General features: G+C 40.1%; 1 protein-coding gene across 1 annotated transcript in view; it reads right to left on the minus strand.

The window, feature by feature from the left end:
• Window positions 1–16479: 16479 nt before the first annotated feature.
• The window catches only part of DDX4 (DEAD-box helicase 4), a 33693-nt gene continuing 32483 nt past the window's right edge, over window positions 16480–17689 (minus strand). The window contains exon 19 of the mRNA XM_067316438.1: window positions 16480–16560. Within this exon, the coding sequence (XP_067172539.1) occupies window positions 16480–16560 (81 nt within the window). The remainder of the gene's footprint in view (window positions 16561–17689) is intronic.

The following is a 17689-nucleotide window of genomic DNA, read 5'->3' on the forward strand; positions in this document are numbered from 1 at the left end:
ACATGCAGAAGCACAAAATGTAATCAGACTGCTAGTAGGTGGCCCTTCTCATGCTCTGACTGGAGGATTCAGGACATGCCACTTCTGTTTAGTCCAGGTGTTGTAAGACTTCATACCAGCCCATACAGCTGTAGCTAGCAAGTAGCAGGCTTGACATCCCCCCCCACCACATACACAATTATTTGCTACCTGTCACCATTCACAAGCTTTTTTTTTTTTGTGCCAACTACAACTATCCACACCTTTTCACTCTGCTGATCCCAGTCTCTAAACAAGACTCTCTGATAAAGCAAAATCCCCCAAACAAACTGTATTTCTCAGTGCTGCTGGTGTGCTTGAACACTTTGGATTCAGAATCATCAGTCCTGACATCTGCTTTATTGACTCTTTCCTGCTGCTATTACTCTTACTACTAGCTCCTGTTTGCTTGGCCTTTCCCTCACAGCAGCCATTTCAGCCCACCACTTCAGCACCCACCCCAACTTCCAGAGCAGTCATTAGCCTTCATCTTTTCAGCTAATTATCCAAGTTCATGTAGGTAACTTGTTAATTTTGTTTTTATTTTTGGATTGACACTGCCATCTCTCCATCCTCCATGACCCAGCTGCAAGGCTGTACTGTGGACTGTTTTGATGTTTCTAAGTTTCCTCTGCTATTTAGAGTTTTTTAATGTTAATAATGTTAGGTTATTTTAATGTTAGTATATATGCCAATATTTGGAAACTTCCATTTATTTTGCTATTAGATAGCCTATAAAACAAATGTGATTTAACAGAAACGGAAGCAAATTGATACCTACACTCTCCTTGACATACCAGAAATTTTTCGTCAATGAACAAAAAAATAATTGGGACTAGTCTTCTTTGAATTGTGTACACCTGTATCCTGGACACGCTCTGATAGTTGCCTGTGCTGACAGATTAATACAGTACATTGTTTTTATTGACTTACCAGATGGCTCAGTCTTTCAGAGTGATGAAAACTTGCACCAGACCTAACAAAACAGTTAAGTCAGTGCTTTAAATAAATAAATAAATAAATAAATAAATATTGAGTCATCCTTCTGACTACTTTAGGACTTCTCAAAAACTTAAAGTTCCCACGGTTTTAAATGTTCTGGTGGACTGGGCTGCAACACTTCGCACATTCCAGGATGCAGAGGGCACTTGATGAGAACAGCAATAACTATTCCAGTTACCACCATCTGTAATGATTTAATTGTAAAGAAAAATATCCTACAAAGAGGTGACATGATTTATCAAAAATGATTTGCCATAGGAGACAGGAAACCTTAAAGAATAACACAGAATTCTGTGCCAGAAACATGTTTTCACATCCACACTTATAGACATTTTTATCCCATTTGTGCAGGAACGCTCTTAAAGAGCAAACTGTTCTGTCTTGAGGGTGAGAAGAAAGCGAAGCTGCTATTGATGAAATGTAGGGGGAGAAAGTGCCCTCAAAAGGAAGACTCACCATATTTCTTCCCCACTCTCCTTTACCAACAATCTTTTGACTGGTAATTCAGGGATGGCTAGCCCAGGGACCGGTTGATCCTGGATGCTACTCCTTCTTGAGGGGAGGTATTTGTGCTGATCGTACCAATAGGGACAGACAGAACACTGCAGAACTACTGCTAAAAAAAATCTGACTTCTGATCACTTATCACCTTACAGTAGCTGAGTTTTAAGAAGCATCTCTCTCCTGTATTATGCAACACCAAACCCTATAAAGTTACTAATCACTACATAATTAAAGTGAGTCCGTATAAATTAGCACTTGGGTACAGAAGAAAGTTATGTGTAATTGAGTGGAAAAAAATGAAATGCATTTTCACTCACCAACCTTGCAGAATTGAATCTTTGCAGTCCTGAGGAAAGCAGGTCTGATGCGATGTGTACTTTGGAATTTGACTTCAAAAATTACAAAGATGGTTTCAAGTCCAACTTGTTTGAAGACTCAGTATCTTTAAAAAAACAAAAAACAAAAAACAGGGTTTGGGGTGGGGACACCTGAAACATTAGAAAATATTTTCTAAAAAATCACTCATGTTCACAGGAAACCCTCAGGCATTCAGAATCACAGAATCACAGAATCACAGAATCACTGAGGTTGGAAGGGACCTCTGCAGATCATCTAGTCCAACCCCCCTGCTCAAGCAGGGTCACCTAGAGCACATTGCACAGGATTGCATCCAGGCGCATTTTGAATATCTCCAGAGAAGGAGACTCCACCACCTCTCGGGGCAACCTGTTCCAGTGCTCTGTCACCCTCACAGTGAAAAAGTTTTTCCTCATGTTCAGATGGAAGTGTCTGTGTTTCAGTTTGTGCCCATTGCCTCGCGTCCTGTCGCTCGGCACCACTGAAAAGAGTCTGGCCCCATCCTCTCGACACCCTCCCTTCAGATACTTGTACACATTGATAAGATCTCCTCTCAGCCTTCTCTTCTCCAAGCTAAACAGGCCAAGCTCTCTCAGCCTTTCCTCATAAGAGAGATGCTCCAGTCCCCTAATCATCTTTGTGGCCCTTCGCTGGACTTGCTCCAGTAGTGCCACATCCCTCTTGTACTGGGGAGCCCAGAACTGGATGCAGTACTCCAGATGTGGCCTCACCAGGGCTGAGTAGAGGGGGAGAATCACCTCCCTTGACCTGCTGGCAACACTCTTCCTGATGCACCCCAGGATACCATTGGCCTTCTTGGCCACAAGGGCACATTGCTGCCTCATGCTTAACTTGGTGTCCACCAGCACTCCCAGGTCCTTCTCCGCAGAGCTGCTTTCCAGCAGGTCAACCCCCAACCTGTCCTGGTGCATGGGGTTATTCCTCCCTAGGTGCAGGACCCTGCACTTGCCTTTGTTGAACTTCATGAGGTTCCTCTCTGCCCACCTCTCCAGCCTGTCCAAGTCTCTTTGAATGGCAGCACAGCCCTCTGGCGTATCGGCCACTCCTCCCAGTTTTGTATCGTCAGCAAACTTGCTGAGGGTGCACTCTGTGCCTTCATCCAGGTCATTGATGAAGAAGTGTAATTTCAAGAAGCAGTCAAAAACTCTATGACATTTTGAACTGCATATATATCTTCTTTTGATCCATCCAACTGAAATGAAATGTGTACAGTCAGAGATACCTGAGTGCACAGCTGCACAAGAAAAGAACCAAAACACTTCAAAAACTTCAGGGAACACTTAGATTCTCATTCAAAGAAAAGGTATGTAAGAAGTTTCTAACTGCATCTGAGTCGTTCAGCCATTTCCAATAACTTTCATATTATTAAGCGATGTATTGTTACTGTCGTGTGAAGGGAGGGAAAGGGGTAATCAACATCTGCCTGCCAGAGCCCTCCTCAAAAGGACTTTCACTGAGTCAGGTTTGCAAAGTTGAACAAAATAAACAATTTATTAAAGCAACAGATCAACAGGTTCAGGATTGCCGGTGATAAATGCACTTACTGCAACAAATTCTACTTTTTCTGAGCTCAAACTGATAATTAAGCGCTTTCAACAATGGTATTTTTCCCGGGGTAACGTCCGACGTTGTCAGAGGCACAAACCTTACCAAAAAAGGCGTCCCTGTTTTGGGGAGGAGAGAGGTCCAGGCCCATCGACCCGTCCGTAGGTTCGTGTTCTCGTCCTCCAAATGGAGGACCGTTTATGCACTGAATTTATACTCTTGGCAAGGTGGGGCTGAGCCAAACACTGTGGGATGTTTGGTCCTTGTCGAGCTCAGCAGAGGGTGTCAATGGCTGCTGGCCTTTTTTTTCTTTTGCCCCTATCAACAACACCAGGCTGCAAGACTCCCGCCTCGCCCCAGGTGTAGTTTTGGGTGGAGCAATGCCGAGTGGCAAGACCTGCGCCTCGCCTGGGCACTGCCTCACCCTCACCGGCATGGGCATCAGGCTGCAAATCACCCTTGGTATCCACTATTTACCCCACAGCAGGGCGGATCACAGATAATCACAGACCATTAGCCCACATGTATTCAAAGCAGTTCTAACCTAGCCGTCCTTGCCAGCCAAATCATCACCGAAACTGAAGGCAGAAGTGTGCAAATCAGACATCTGTAAGAACGGACAAAACAGTAACAACCAAGACATGGACAAGATGACCACATCCACATTACCTACTTCACCAGCATCCTGAAAAGTAATTGCTCATTGCTGTTGCCAGGGAAAAAGTCAAGGTGCACATGATAGTGACTGGTGTTGAGAAAGCAGCATCTCCTGAGCACATTTGTTACTTACCTGTAGCCAAAGCAAGAGAAAAATCTACCTTTCCTCTTCACTCTGCTCTTTCCATGTACCCCTTCTCCTCCTATGGCTCTTCAGTCCTTACAGCAAGTTTTTTCTTCCTATGCTGATACAGAGCCTTCACCCAGACTTTGATGAGCTGTTCTCTTGAAAAGCACAAATTTCCCCGCACTGGAAACAAAGTATTGACTAATCAAATACCAAAGCCATAACTCCTCTCTTTCTATGAATTTATAGTCATAATTTAATTGCAAAGGGAAGCAGAAAAAAAAGTTACATGTTTGGTTTCTAAAGGAGGCTTTCTTTTCATCAAGTTAACTTTAATTAGAGCATGTTAATATAGTCTGTAAAAGATGACCTGATTTATTGAGACTTGTGTTTATTTTTATAAAAAGTTCAAAAGGTAGCCACACCACATTCTTCGTGGGCAGATTTCAAAGCTAGAGAAGGATTACTATTAAAAAGGAAAATCTTTAACTATGTTTTAACTATTTTAATTTTTTTTATAAAACAATTCTCAATTCTTGTCTATCTTATATTTCTAATTATTGAAAGGACAGCAGATATCCGTGAAAAAAAAGCTGTCCCAATATCCACAACAGCAAAAAAAACCCCAATAGCTTCTATTTATGTTTGGAAATTCTAACTGCTTCAGAACTTACAGCTTCATCGCATAATAGTATTAAAGTTACTTGTTCAATATAATTTCAGATCTGCCAACATGGCAGATTTACATCATGGAGCATTGGTAGCATAGTTCTAAAGTTACAGTGCAAATTGGGCTGAATTCAACTACTTTACAGTGAGGTCAAATACACAGTTGCATAGCTATGCCATATGAAGGAAAAATCATTATACGAATATTTTGTTCCTGTAAGTAGTAAGATGAAACTGCACATCAAGATGCATTATAATCAGTTTATAAAAGGTACATTTCCACAACAGTATAAGCTGATATTAAGATGGCACTGCCGTAGTCCCCTCCTTTGCCTCCTTGACATTCCTAACTTCTCTTATACCAATACTGGTGCTCAGACCCTTTGATAATCTAACTTGGAGCACTAAATCAACAGAAAACTATTCACTTTGTTAGACTGATTTTCCTCTGCTTTGGTGACCTGAACTGCCTCATCCCCTTAAATGTAAAGGGGAGGGACTGGAACAATCATCGTACTGACTTTCATTGGCTGAAGTCACTGCAGAACACCACAGAAATAACATCAGTGGCATTCCCTTTCCTGTGGATTTAGCTGGGGGGGGGGGGGGTTTCCAGTTGAAAGTAGTCAGAGTGTAACCAATTTCTGAGTATTTCTGCTTTTCATTAGGTAAGTTATTTGTCGTCAAAAATGTGCTAGCATCAGGAACAAAGGGTATTTAAGGGGCAAGAAAAATTAACTGTCCTTCTTGGATTTCTTTTTAAAGTAACATGAAATTCCACAACAGCAGCACCAAATTCTAATATCCTCAAAGCTTACCATGCTCTTAAACTACTGATTTATGCCTGTGGCCTTAATTTCACCTCAATATATCAGCTGAGGTATTATTGCTTTATCACTCTCTGAACAAGCAATGATGAACAACTAAATTACTTAAATTTAATCTAGTTTTAGTAGCAGGCATATGCAAATTGTCCAAACCTAATAAAATGGATAGGAAATGTTCTGTTATGATACACAGTGAGCAATTACTCAAGTTTAACAAGTGTAAAAAGTTTTAAAAGCTAGCTGAATATGTAATTACTTGCAAACATTCTTAATCTCTGTTCTAGAGAGGGTTTATTCCTCAAGAAAAAGAATCAGGTGTTTTCCAAAGTCAGCCACAAAACCGTTATCCATTTCAGAATAGAGAAGTATGCAATACTTCCTTCCTTTGACATCTTCCTTTGCAGTATTGCAACACCATAACAGATTGCAATTGTTGTATTACTTGTTGTAATAGTTGTAAAAGGCAGATATAGTTATACCCATTTGCACAAACAGGTTAAGTGAATTAATCTGATTAATCCGTTAATCAGAGAATCCTGTATGGTTTTAATAGCAGGACCACAAGACACTCTCTCCTCTAATTTTTTCTAACAAGACCACAAAAAGCAGAGATTCCTGATTAGGACCACAACCAACACTAGTTACTCCCAATGAAAAGTGCCTACTAGAAGGAAAGAGCTACAGTTTATAGTAATAACTATCTAAAAGTAAGTTTCTCACAAGCAAGACCAAAAAAGAAAAAAGGTTACTTACCTGAGAATGGCTTATCATACAGACATTCTTTTTCTATACACATTTGGCTTTGAGAAGATTTGCATGTTATTTCTGGAGTTGTCATCTTTCAAAGGTGATATGCCCTCTGGCACTTCACTTATCGAAATTAGAGGGTAGCAAGCAGGAAGGACAGCAACACACACACCAGCCTCCAAAAGCCAAAAGGGTCTCCACAGGCAAATTCTGTTAATTGTCAGATTTGCAGTATCTTGAATCTCTAAGCAAGGCTCTTTGCGTTCAAAAGATCCTTGGGACCATTACTTCTCAGTTTTCTCATCTTAAAACATGGCTCCTGGCCCCACTGTACGTGATTCAAAGCTGGTATGTATTCTGTAACTCACATGCATTCTGTTTTCTCTTGCCTCTCAAGTTAACCGGATGAGGAATTCTGGTGAAACAGTGAGCAATTCAGACACACAACTTGGCTGCCAATCCTGAAACCACCTTGTCCATACAAAACAAACAAGAATCCCCACCCCGCACACACACCTCTTTTACCTGTGACCCTCTGTAGTGAAGTGCTGGCACCCAGAAAAGATAGCTAAGGGTAAGGTGGCACAGTCAAACAATGACCCACCAGCAACCCTAACAAGAACTTTGTCCAAGATAAGGTACCAACATTTTGCTTGGCAATGCCAGTCACTAATATTAAATGTAATCTCTGTTGTCATCAAGAGCGACTGGCACTGTGAACTCCATTCACTGGCAATGACATGAGACTATTTCAGTTCAGAGTTCGAGCTGGAACAGAAAATAGTATGGGACTGCCAGTCTCCATCTGGGCTGTCAGTTTAACAGCTGTGGACAGTATGAACAGGCTTCCGCAGTGTGCCAGCACTGCTAGGAAGCATTTTGTGGAAGTCTTTAATGTGGAAAATATTAAGAGGTAAAACACTAACAAACCTCTAATCCTGCAAGTCTGTGAAACATCTTAGAAACTGAATAGAGTAGGATATTGAAGTACAACCGCTCATTATAAAAGAAGTCACACACAAAAACAACCATCCCTGAGCTTATAAGTAGAATTATGGAAGCAAGCATGACCAACCTGAATTTGAGACTGTGCAGCAGGGACCTGCAAAGTCATCACATTTCTGGAATAGGACAAAACAGTTTAGGAAATGTCTCTGATACAGATAACATTTCCAAGCCTCTGAAATTCTCATAAGGGATTCATGGAATGATTTGAGATCATCCATTCCTGTCTGGATACTCATAACTTGTGAGGAGTTAAGATGTCAAGTCTTTGTATGGTGAAACCAGGCATCTGCTGTTGCTGTGGTCTGAGGTCGTGTTCTTCCTCACAGTGGTTTCAGTGGTCTACTGCAGAGCACCATTTAGTGAAGCTGGAACAAGCACCTCAAGACAAACAATAAGGCGAGGATGATACCTAAGCCTGAAGTGCCAACAGATCTTTGGGGGGGGGGGGGAGGTTGGTTTTGTTTGTTTGTTTTAAAGAGTTTAAGATTTATCAAGACCAAGGACTCCTGGTAAGTCACCTCCCAGCTTTCATCTCCCTGCTACTAAAAGGGGGTAAAAGGAAACTGCACAAGGTTCATACTCTTCCCTTTTTAACCATCTGCAGGAATAGGGACAGAGTCTAGACAGTGGTTGCTATTAAAGGCATTGACCTTACATTCTCAACATGCATGTCTAGAGATGACCAACACTGCCACATTTCCAAATAACTCTGCTTAAATAGTTTCATTCTTACATTCAGATCAACATTTGAAATTAAATAAACAAAAAAAGAAAAAAAGAGAGAGACCTGAACCTACCTCAACATTACTAATCTGTTTAAAATAAATCATCTTTCATCTGGTAAGTATACCAATAGCAGCCCTTCCATTTTAAATGAAAGTTAAATGAATCAGAAGTCATTGTACATACGCAACTGAACACATAAAATTATACACCACCACGCTAACCAAGAGCAAAGGCCAAAACCAAGTCAATTTTTGGTTCAAACCTCATTCATCTTTCCAGAAAAAAAGCTTTAAAAACAGCCATCTCATCTCTTGTGAAGAATGCCCATATTCCATTTTGATTAGCAGAAGAGCAAAAGAGAGCATTCCTTAAAGTCCAGGGCTATTAGGCATACAGCTGCCTTATATCTAATCCTTATAATAGGATTAGATATATTGAAATCCATTTTAGCTTAGTTAATTTAAAAAAAAAAAAAAGAGAGAGAAGGGAAAGATAGAAAAATAGCACGAGGAAATCCTGATTGATGGAATTACATTGTGTTTAATCACACAGTAGTGATGACAAGCTAGTACTCTGAAACTAGTTGGCCACAATCACTATCCATAGTTTTCTTGGATGACACTAGCAGGCAACAGGCACGTTTAGGGTCGAGTTCTAAAGAAAATATTATTCATTTTATATACAGAAATCAGGCTCTGACAGACAACAGGTCAGATTTCTGCAACTACTTAGGAGCATAAAGAGGAAGACGAACATTTTTAGTAGTGTCTGGCTCCCAAATGATTTGCCTAACCGTGCTGGAACAGAGAACTGAATCCCTGGTCTTCCACGACACAAAGGAGTTTCTCTAATTTTCCTTCCTCACTGTCGTGTTTTAACTTCTGCTTAATAAAAAGAAATAAAAGCCAAACTGGCTGCATTCAGAAGTGCCAAAGATTTTGAAGAAAATAGTATGAAAAACACTTAATATAATCTCTAGATATTTCTAGCAATATTGAACTATAGCCTATATTTAGGGTCCCATTTGATTCCAACTGGTTTCTCAAATATTTAAGTTAAAAGAAAAAGCAGATAAATTTGAAGAGAATGCACTTGAATGCAAGACTTTATATCCTTGGTAGACTTTCCATAAGTATATGATTTCTTCTAATGTTGCTTACTGGCTACTTTGCTACTGTAGCTGAGAAGAGATGGAAGCAACTCATACCATTTTAAAAAAAAATCTAAAATAGCAGCAAGTTTGTAAGAAACATTATTGCTGAAGGCTAAAATTAAACATACACAATATATTCACAGAAAATTAAATCTGTGATGACAGAACTAACAGCAGTATGGCACAAGAGCATGAATATCCATCTTTGACAATTCCTAAGGACTGTGGCAGCCAAATCTGACCTAAAAATCACCCCCATACGGTGTTGCTGAGCACAATGTTTTGACAGATGCAATAACATGCCCCTATATCACCAGGGAATTCCCCGGAAATGCCAAATAGCCAGTTTAGTCAATTTTCTCACACTAACACAGCAAAGCTGCACACATTACGATCTAGCAATAAAGATCCACAGTCTGCCTTAAATCCAAGATGGATATACACTGTATGTAATCCCAGCTGACACATTAAAGAAAAGATGTCTGGCTAGCTTGCTTTTAGCTCCTGCCCCAACTGAGAGGAAACACAGGTCCATTCTTGTTTTTTTTTTTTTTTTGAACTAATTTGCAGGAGAGTGGGGAAACAATTAAAAAGGCATTTTCAAAAGAGAATATTCATAGTCTTCATTACAGTTTGCTTTGCTGTGTTTCAAAACATTACAGAGGATCTGAAACAATCTGAGATTAAATGTAGCTTTGAGAATACACTATACACCTTTTATTGCTCTACACTCTTGCTTAACACAGCTGTTTTCAACCCTTCAATTCCTATGCCCTTAATTTTTCAGTGGAGGTGCAGCCCCTAATTAGCAAATTCAGCCATACTGCCAGAAGGCCTGCTTTTCTCAGCTATGATTTGCAAATCCCTTAGAACTAATCCATAGCCCATAAGTATCTGCAGATCAAAGGTTGCAAGCCACTAATTTACATTTTCTTTTAGTGATTAAAACTGGGCATTGTTTGTATTCAAGCCTGCATTCTATTAGTATCAAGAACAGAACCATTACTGTCAACATCAACATTTTGTTTTATGTGTGTCCCATAAAGAGCAAAACTCACTTTAGCCTAGAAGAAATATCCAAACTAACCTTTTCTGACCTACTGCCATCTGCTCTATTCCTCAAACTACCTTAGTAATCCTTTACAGGACCTGCTACTACTTCAGTTCCTCTTGAACACTGATGGCTACAATCTCACTCAGCCTTCTTCACTCCTTTCTCCACCAGAAATATTTCAGATCATAGGATAATTCAAGTTGGAAAGGACCTTAGAAGGTCCCTAGTTCAACCCCTTGCTCAAAGCAGCTTCAGCAGAGAGGTCAGACCATGTGGCTAAGGACTTCATCCAGCCCAGTTTTGAAAACCTCCAAGGATGAAAACCACACAGCCTCTCTGGGCAGCCTGCTCCACTGCTGGACTTTCTCCATATGGAAAAAGGCTTCCTTTATATCCAGTCTGAACCTTTCTGGTTTCAATTTATGCCCATTGTCTCTCATCCTGCCACCATGGATTGCTGCGCAGAGCCTGGCTCCATCTTCTCAATGACCTACCTCCTTGTAGGTGCAGGAAGGCTGTTCCAAGGTCCCCCCAAAACTTCCTTTCTCCAGGCTGACCAAGCCCCAGTCCTTCAGCTTTTCGCAGGACAGGTGCTCCAGCCCTGAGCATCCTGGTGGTCCTCCACTGGACTCACTCCAGTTTGGCAGAATCTGTCCTGTACTGGGGAGACCAAAACCAGAGGATGCAGTATCTAGGTGTGGCTTAAGTAGTGCCAAGTTGAGGGGGAGACTCACAGAATCACAGGATGGTTGAGGTTGGAAGGGACCTCTAGAGATTGTCTAAGTCCAACTCCCCTGGTCAAGCAGGGCCACCTAGACCACGTTGCACAGGATCACATCCAGGTGGGGGACTCACTTCCCTCCCTTCTCCTGTCTGTGCCCCTGCTCACACAGCCCAGGAAGCTGCTGGCCTTTGTGGCTGCCAGGGTCCCCGGCTGGCTTCTGTGCATCTTCCTGTCCTCCAGGGTCTCCAGGGCATTTCCACAGAGCTGCTCCCAGGCAGTCCCTGCCCAGCCTGGACTGCTGCCAGGGGCTCTGCCTTTCCAGGGACAGGGCTTGGCATTGGTCCAGGCTGAACTGCACAAGGTCCATTCCTCCAGCCTGCCCTAGTCCCCCTGGGTGGCAGCTCTGCTCTTGAGCACGTTGCCTGCTCCCTGCAGTTTGGCATCACCTGCAGACTTGAGGAGCAAGCACTCCCTCACTTCCTCCAGGCCCTGATGCATTCTAGCATATTTTCTTTATAGTTGCTTAAAATTGGCACTTCAGTCATCTTGTGATCAGCCAGAACTTCCAGCTCTTTTTCTGCTTCAGGTTTTTGGTTAGTCAGTTGATTTATTTCCAAATGCTATAAGTCTAAAACTCATGATAATGTTTTATTTGTCTTCCGTGCATTTTTACTCATGAATAGTGTTTAGTCCTTCGTGCAATTTCTTAGCCTTCTTCTGTACTGATATACCAACAAGTTTTCTTCATAAATAAACATTACCTCCTACTACTGTGAGTCATGATTATTATTTCCAAAGTGTCTGTGCCTGCTTGCAATGCCTGACCTTCTTGGCTTGTAAACCTATACCCAGATTACAGAGGACTGGGCATACAGTTTAGCTGTGAGCTAGTGACAAGAACATTCATATAAACTAAAAGGATGCTACTGTTTAGAACCACAGCTGTATGCTGTGAGATTCATACCACACAGTACTGTATCATATTACAGCCCATATATCTAAAGAGAATAGCAAGACTTTTCATCAGTACAGGACTTGGACATTGTTGGGGTGCAATTCCAAGAGATGGAACCCAAAACCATACATTTTTATGATTGGGTGCAAGTCCCAGAACACGGAGGATATTAAAAACACCTTATGTATTCAAATTGTAGCAATATGGAGTGATGCACCAGGACACTCAGGTTTTAAGAACACTTATCACAACTTCCACCTACAGAACAACTGGACTCTTGTCTGCGCATAAGAGCTTTGACAGTAAAAGATACATGCCATTTGTTCAGTCCTATGCAAACAAAAGGGAAAAAGTGAGCTACTGGAGATGTACTAATCATAAGACTTGCAGCTAAGGGACTGAAACTACTTGTCCCTACGAAGGCTAGGCCTAAACCAGCCTTGCTCAATTTTAAGGACCCATATGTCTGAGATTAAAAAAGTCTGAATATGGAAATCATCGTATAAACACAAGTTCTTGCAGGCTTACCTTCTGTAAGTCCCTTGGAAAAAACGTTCAGCCCCACAAGGCCTGCAAGACGACAGGTCAACAGCACTACTTCCTGCATCACAGAAACAACAGTATCTTTCTAAAGAACCAATGTAACAGCAAGACCTGTAAACAGAAGTCATATCTTCAACCTCAGAGCTGCACAGAATAAATTCACCTTAGGGGACAAACATAAATCAATGTTGTAGAAAATAAACCCCAAACCAAATGGAATGAAGCTGCCTCCTCATTCCCAAAGGTTCACGTTTTCCTTCTGCCCCTAGGGAAACAATCCTCCTTTCAACAACTAAAGAGTTCTGAAACTCACGGGTACCCTTGTTGGTTTCAGAGTGAAATATGAAGTGGTCTTTGACCAAAACACTTAAACTTTGTACCAATGCATTTGAATTGGCATATTTAAAACAGCATGTTTGTCATGCTTAAATCAGCAGAACTACAAGGTAAATGACATATGACTTTCCATACAAAATTCTTTGTGTGAAGAAGGTATTAGCAGAATATTTCCTCAGTAAGACTTTCAATATCTTCTCTGTATCAATATATAATTACTTATTTGAGTGCAGAAATCATAACAGAGGCACATGGCAATGCAGTTAATTACCACCCCCTCACACACTTTCCTTCTTTGTCAGGGTTTTCCCCCAGTTGAGAATAAGACTGAAATGTTTCTCTGCAGATTAAATATATATGTAAAAAGTTGCAAAAGAGGCTAAAAGCTTAAGACAAAACTCAGTATTCAAGAAGGGAATGTGGTTTCCTGCAACTGTGATTCCTGATTCTCTTCTGCAGTTCTCTAATCCTAACCCTCCTCCCTCTTTTTAAGGAACATTTTGTACCTCTGATCAGAAAAAGTTAGTTGACAGGCTTGGTTTTTCAGTTTGTCATTCTCCAGCCTCCAAAACCAAAGTAAGTCTGATTTAAAAAAAAAAAAAACTATATTTGGAAATCATTGTATAAATGATTAAAGTTATCTCATATTAAAAAAAACAAAAAACAAACCTACAACGGTAAGGTGACATAGCAATAAAAAGAGTCACTTTAGAACACAAACATTTGTTCCTGCTAAATCCTACCATCTTCAGGAACTACTTAAGTGAAAGTAGCAGCCAGTTTTATTCCCTAAGGAAAGGGGCAGTTCTGAACATGCAAGAAAAAAAACCTCAAGCTGTAGAAAACACAGGTAAGAAACAGTTCTGCACAACACAAAACTGAAGCCTGCCCTGCCAGAGTAAGACAGTCCATGTCGAACAGTACAGTGTTTTAAACTTAAATATGTATCTCTGTAAAAGGGAAATTAAACACAAATGTTTGCATAGTGCCATCAAGTGTTCTAGAGAGACACTTTACCACAAGTTCCAATAGATATACCCACTATTCAATGCACTACCAATTACATTGTTGAAGTCATCTAGTTATTGCCTTTTTATCTTAGAGAAACTATTGTACTTAAATTTTAACAAACTAGATACTAAGGCATATATACATCTACCTGAAGCAGAAAAGGAAGATACAGTTCACAGATGCAGAATGTCACTTAAAGAGGTACAATATTTTAGGACAGCATGCAGGCAAGTTTAACTGCAAGTTCTGTGCAACTTTTTTATCTGGAAACATGAAGAAATAAACATAGAAAGCCCATACATGGACAGACAACATGCAAAAGTGCTTATAAAGAACAGAGTACTGAAACAGCAAATGTAAGCAGTCAAACACATACCTTGCAAAGATACTGCACGTGTGCACACATACCCACACTCCTTTCAGTTTCACCTTTAACCAGATTACCACCTCCCTCCCACCCATTCCAGATTACACAAAAAGGAATAGTCTTTTCTGAAAATATTTAAGTTAAGGAGCTTCTGAGTTCTAATAAACACTCTGTACACAAACTCTTAAATCTTGTAGGAGTCATTTGAGATGTTATAATTAATAAACTGTAGTAGGTACTAAAGTTATCCTAATCATTATTTTACAAGTTATGAATAAAATGTAAGACAGTTTCTGCAGTTTTAGCTTCCACCCATCACTTGCACTAAAAGCTAAATAAGAATAGTGCTAGAACAACTCTTTCTAGTCAGTTAATGGGACTTCCCCCTCACCCAAAGAGGCACAGGCTAGGAGGCAAACAAAAGTGCCCCGGTATAAGAACTGAAGGAAGTGGTCCTTAAAACAAGGCAGTAAGTCAGGTTCCCTTTGAAGGTTTCTTTTAGGATACCGGTAGCCCTAGACTGTGGTTACTTTGGCTTCTTCTCATAGAAACGGAAGACTTTCAGCTGTACAGCTTCCTCCAGAAATCATGCATCTCAGTCACATTTGCTGCAGCCAGCAACCAAAAGCACCCTGAACTCAACTGAAATTCAGAATGGACACAAAAATCCTCAAGGAGACTTGTCAGGAGAAACAGTCACAATGCCCAGGATGCTGTACTGTGAACTACAGACTTCAAGCTTAAATAGGTTTTCTGCTTATGAATTGCACTTTAAGTATACCTTCACTTCAACTACACAATTACTTATTTGACTGCCACATATTGTGCAAAAAAGTAAATACAAAAATATTGTATTTTTGTATACTGTAAGTAGGTATTTAAGTATTTCTACAAAAAGTAAAAACAGCAGAATGCTTTGCTGCAGTAACTGATTCCATGGTACCACTAAAGTCAGTTCTGATTTTCACGAACTTTGGGATTAGACCCTCGGTCTTGTAAGCAGCATTATTTCCTTATGTTAAGCAGAAAGGCTGAGCAAGAAATGGGGTTCAGCATTTTGTGTGCTGAATACCAGATAATATGACAGAAGCTTGTTCAGTTGTGCAAGACATGTTACAAACTGAAACGCCGCAGCTTTGCTGTTTCCCTTTGGGGTACAGTGGTATGCACCTTCACAGCATATTGCACAGGAAAATCCAAAAATACTCAAAAGAACAAGCAACTTTAAGGAAGTCTCACAACAGAACTGAGAATGCCTGCTTACTCTCTACAGTTTCTGCAAGTCTAGGAAAGTGTTCTAGACAGCTCTCAACCAAGCTTTTCCACAAGAGAGATAACAGAACAGTATGTACGCTTATCAAAGGCAAAAACACTGCACCAGATGCAACATGGGGCTCCATCCTTCTCAAAAAGAGCTCTGTACAAGCATCAATTTCAGCTAAGTTGTGGATATAACCACTGAACTTTAGTTCCACACAGAAATACATGAACACAGACATCAGTTCATGAAGCTGCATTGGCATAGGCCTTTTTGTACATTTGTCATGGAAACAAACCACCAATACAAAACATGATCCTCAAGTATTTATTAAATAAGTGTTTACAAGAAGTTTAACAGCACCTTAAGATAAGCCATCTCATCATTTGGTACAAATTTTATAACTGACCTGTAGAAATAGGAAGAGACATTAAGTTTAGATGAGCTCTTTACATAGAGGCCCTTCCCAAAACAGGTTTTCACAACACTATTCTCCCATGCAAAATTTTGATAACAAAGTGGTAATTTCAGCGAATCTATTTTCCACTTACAAAACAAACAGGGATCAAGTTCCACATCTTTATAGCAACATATAAGCTGCCAAGTATCAGTGAACTCTTACTGAAAGTTTTAACACTTAAAGAAATACCTGAAGTGTTTCCTAAAAACAGCTTTTGCCTTCTTACATGAAGTTATAATCACAGGGTTCATCATAACCGAGTATGCATACATTGTTGCAGGCATTATTATATGATACCAGCTAGTCTTTAAACATTAAGTGTTCCATAAAGCTCAACAAAAAGGAACAGTAAGTGCAACAGCTCACTTAAAGCACAACACAAAACAGTCTAGTTTGGTACTAAATGAGTTTTAATCCCATGACTCAAATGCACTTGCAGTGTATGACGTTCTCATTTCTCCCGGGTTGGTGCTGCCTCTGCCTTCATAATTCTAGGAAACAATAGATACTAGTTTAGAATCAATTTAACATCCACATTCAATCCTTTAACAAAAGCTGTCATAAAGCAATTTTACCCTTCTGTATACATGACTCACTAAATGTCATTAGAACATCATATTTAAGCAAAGAAGCTTTTATCAAACTTCTAGGCATTAGGTTTTTAGACCCTAATCCAAAATTAATGCAATTTTATCAGCCTCAGATTTTATCAGGTGAGAGAATAACCCTTCTCCAGTTTGCCAGAGACTTCTGTTCAAATCCAAGCTTCTTTTACCCAACACAAAACAGTTCACTACAGCTTTGTGGAAAAAACTTCTTTCTCCACTTCCTAAGAATCGCTGTCTGGATTACTCTCCCAGTAAAATTCTTTTGAAAAGAGCAATTGAGCCTGGTGACATACAGGATTGTTCTTAAGTAATCAGACAAAAGCCTCCAACAGATTCCTTGTTCAAATTCTCTATTATAAAATGGTCTTTTAAGCATTCGGTTTGAAAAAGAAAGTGATTACATACACCTGAGGAGGTTTGCCTTCTTCCTCAGGAAAGAGAATCAACACTATTGAAAAACATGTCCATGTTACAGTAGAGGCCTATTCCAGCTCATACAGTTACAGTAGCAACAAGAACAAAACAGATACAAGCCTTTTTTCAAGGGAGAACAGAGAAGTATGCTGACTATAAACAGTAGAAAAAGGTAGCTTTAATAGTCAATTAAAAAAAAAAAAAGGCTAATTGGGAACATGCAGCTTGTTAGGATCACTGACTTCAAGAGGTCTCAAAAGTGATTAGAAGCAGCAGCACCACCAACAGGAGGAACAAGTATTTATAATTTGGCCCTTGCCCTAAGCATTAAGAATTAAAACACTGAAAAGCATTTGCAACAGTTTTGGGCACCTCTGGCTGAGAAAGAACTTTGTGTCCTTTTTCAAGAGTTTCAAGGTTTAATGATGTCACCAGCTGTAAAGAAAAACAAAACTGAAGAGACTGAAGTTGCAAGCAACAATTTCCTAAAGTTCTCTAATTAGGAGTTGATTAGAAAAAAATTTCTAATTCTCAAGACTATGAAGAGGGGAGATGGAAAAAGGAATTCAAGCTGCTAGAGGAAGAATTTGATGATCTC

The sequence above is a fragment of the Apteryx mantelli genome, chromosome Z (assembly GCF_036417845.1).
Source record: "Apteryx mantelli isolate bAptMan1 chromosome Z, bAptMan1.hap1, whole genome shotgun sequence".
NCBI classification, from domain to species: Eukaryota; Metazoa; Chordata; class Aves; order Apterygiformes; family Apterygidae; genus Apteryx; species Apteryx mantelli.